Source organism: Vollenhovia emeryi, unplaced genomic scaffold (genome assembly GCF_000949405.1).
Source record: "Vollenhovia emeryi isolate VEMERY1.0 unplaced genomic scaffold, V.emery_V1.0 DF940599.1, whole genome shotgun sequence".
In the NCBI taxonomy this organism is placed as follows: domain Eukaryota; kingdom Metazoa; phylum Arthropoda; class Insecta; order Hymenoptera; family Formicidae; genus Vollenhovia; species Vollenhovia emeryi.
Window position 1 is genome coordinate 4,655 of NW_011965767.1, and position 3,112 is coordinate 7,766.

General features: G+C 45.9%; 1 protein-coding gene across 1 annotated transcript; it reads right to left on the reverse strand.

Annotated features, from left to right (window-relative positions):
- Positions 1-2,304, reverse strand: LOC105555880. Its single transcript, XM_012002922.1, has one exon. It carries the CDS (start codon positions 2,302-2,304, stop codon positions 1-3), a length of 2,304 nt encoding a protein of 767 aa, XP_011858312.1.
- Positions 2,305-3,112: the final 808 nt, after the last annotated feature.

The following is a 3,112-nucleotide window of genomic DNA, read 5'->3' on the forward strand; positions in this document are numbered from 1 at the left end:
TTACACCCTTTTTATTTTTTTCGTGTCGCTCATTCCGAGCACTCTCACGGCATACATCTTCGCTCTCAAACCTACGAATTCTATCATAATCGCGCCACGATTCTCATCCTTCATCAGACCCGGAACGCTCTTGTTCGCGCGCGGCATACCGTACGCGTTGTTCTCGGCATAGTCGCTCGTGTCGAATCTTTCAATGGAGCGTTTCATATCCTCATAAATATCGTCACATTCGACGAAATAAATCAGACTGTCCGTATCTGTGTACATTACCTTACACACACCGCGATACAAGGGCGCCATATAATCATAATGAAAATCGTATAATCGCGTTTTTGATATCTCCAGAATGGCCATGCCAACGTAGATTGGTTTCACGAGCTTTACCTCCAGTTTCCGTAACTCAACGGCCATCAGATCCTCGGAGAAAATGCTTCTACTGTGGAAATTCGGTCTTGAAATTAGCGCTTCCGCTCCGTACCTTCCCTCCCAACGCGTCACAAGACGCACGTCAACGTGCTCGCGCACGTTTTCCATTGTCTTCCCGTAAACCGCGTTGTTCATAAGCTTATACATATTTCTCTCGAACTCGTTATTCGCACGAGTTCTAAACATTGTATTCAGTTCGATGTATCCACGCAGCCATGGTGATTGTGCAAATTGTAAAACGCGATGAATTTTAAGTATACGCATCCCATAACGCACACATTGCTGCAAATTGCGATAATGTATGACATAGCGCGACTTATCGTGAAGCCTCGCTAGAAGCTTATCGGTAACCTTGCCGGGGGGTGAGGCGCGCGTTGGGCAGAACGGAAGGTCCGCGTGGGGGTCGTGGAGCTCGCGCGGATACGCAAGATCCACCTCCATAATGTAGCCGATATCGGAATCCGCGGTCACCGACATTACGTCTAGACTCTCCACGTCGCTGACCCATTGAAATTGCGCGTACCGCAATGATTCACACATAGCCCATCCGTAGAGATTATTCACGTCATAGTACATGAGATATGTCGACGGTTTCAACGGATCGTGTGACGAAAGATACTTATTATTAGCTCGCGCGTATCTGTTGGAACACTGACTCAGACCACCGCGTACACCACGTTCAACAAAGAGAAGCATATCGATATCGGTCAACAATTCGAATTGAACACCCGTATGTTTCAACATAGCATCCCACGTGTACCCCGGTAACGTGTAATAATGAGCGGGATCCAAATCGTAACTCCGTATGCATTTGTCGCGAAAATTCTCAAAGACGTCTGCCAACAACAGAACGTCTGTTTTCAAATATAAATCGCTATACTCGCCAAGATTACTAATGCGGAAACGTTGCCACACATTGACTGCGTGCTCGTAATCGTTATCGCTGACGCTCTCACCGGTCAGCGAACTGTAGAAAGCCTCACGGGATGGTAACTCGGTTTCGAGCAACCGATCGATGCTATCAACATACTCGTACGGGAACGTACCCTTGCGCGTGAGCAATTCGAAATCATTGTCATCGAGATTCGAGAACGCCGACCGTGTTATTAGCAGTTCGTTCTTGTCTAGGTACGACACCAATTTCGCGAGACTGGCCCCTAAGAATTTAAACGAATCTACAAATCGCAGTTTCACACAAGTGTCCCCCTTCCTCAGCGACGTATTCTGAACACCTTTCGTGAACGAGATGTACGTTTCTTTGGTCAACGGTAACAATTCTACTCTACCCTCGAAACTGTTAGCGATCTCTTTGATGATAAAGTGCGCATCGTAACCTGAGAGGTTGTGAAAAAATACAGGAATTACGAAAGACGTTTTGAAATTTAGATTACAACGCGAATGAACCGGACCCCTGTAACGCCCGGTTATGTGACAATGATCACGCACGCGTTGATCCCTCGTGTCAAACGGTTTTTCACATATATGACAAAGAGTCGCGTTCCAAAAGCTACGCTCCTCGTCTGACGTGACCTGCGTCATAGACACGATCGCGTCGAGAGTCTCCTTCGCGCGATGCGCGAGAGCGTTCAATTCTCGCGCGAACCATGATATGCAATCTTCACCACGATAAAATTTGTACGTCGACGCATTCTTGTCTCGTACACATCGCAAGTAGTAGCCAACGCTGAATGCTGTATGATGTTGATAAGTAAATCTGTTTCGTGGTATTAATTCGCTCTCCTCCTCCTCCTCCTCCTTCTCTAACGCGCACTCCAAATCGGCGTTTATCACGTAGGGAAGTCTCTCTTTTCGTTCGTAGTTGCGAAAGTCGAGCCATTTGTCATCCTCGTTCGGAAGAACGATCGCGCATTCGTTCATCCTTTCGCAATCCACGATGTTAATGGACAATCGTTCCCTCGAGTGGAAGTAATGCAGACATCTGGAATGCATTATACAATGTAAACAATTCACATTTCTCTCTCTCTCTCGAGGTACTTACCGATCGCAAATATACTTCTTGTGCTTTCCTCTGGATAACTGACTTCCAACCAATCGCGATAAATTCTTTATCCACGCGAAATGACCCTCGTGAACGTAGTTACGCGTATCCGACAGATACAGCAAATTTATATAAATATCTCTTTTATGATCAGTGAGACGCAGAGGAACGATCGTTCCATCCTTTTTTCATCCTTCATGGTAAACACATTGATGGACATATCGTTTAAACGTTCGAATCGTGAAATTCGTTTCAGGGTCATAGGAAAGTCTATTCCATCGAGCTTTAACACCGTTTGATAATCGGGATACTGACTACATCTCGAGGTATGCTTCTCAGCAGGATACAAAGCCGCAACCACAGCCCACGCGAAACATGCGTCATCCAGTGATTTCACGTTCACGACCGCTCTCTTCAACTTTATCACTGGTGGCATATCAATCCAACATCCAACACGCATAGGATTACATCTGTTAACATTAATCATTAAATTCATTATGCGTGACAACGCCCACCCACTGTCACGCTCCTGAAACTCCTCCAATGCAGCCAAAGTCGTATCGATCACAGTCTTGTACCATTCAAACAGATCCGTGGTAGGAAAAAGCTGTCGGTTTTTCGTGGTGATGCTCTTTACAGCAGTCTTTTTATTCGCAACGAATTCCCCATTGAACACTGTGTTGATTT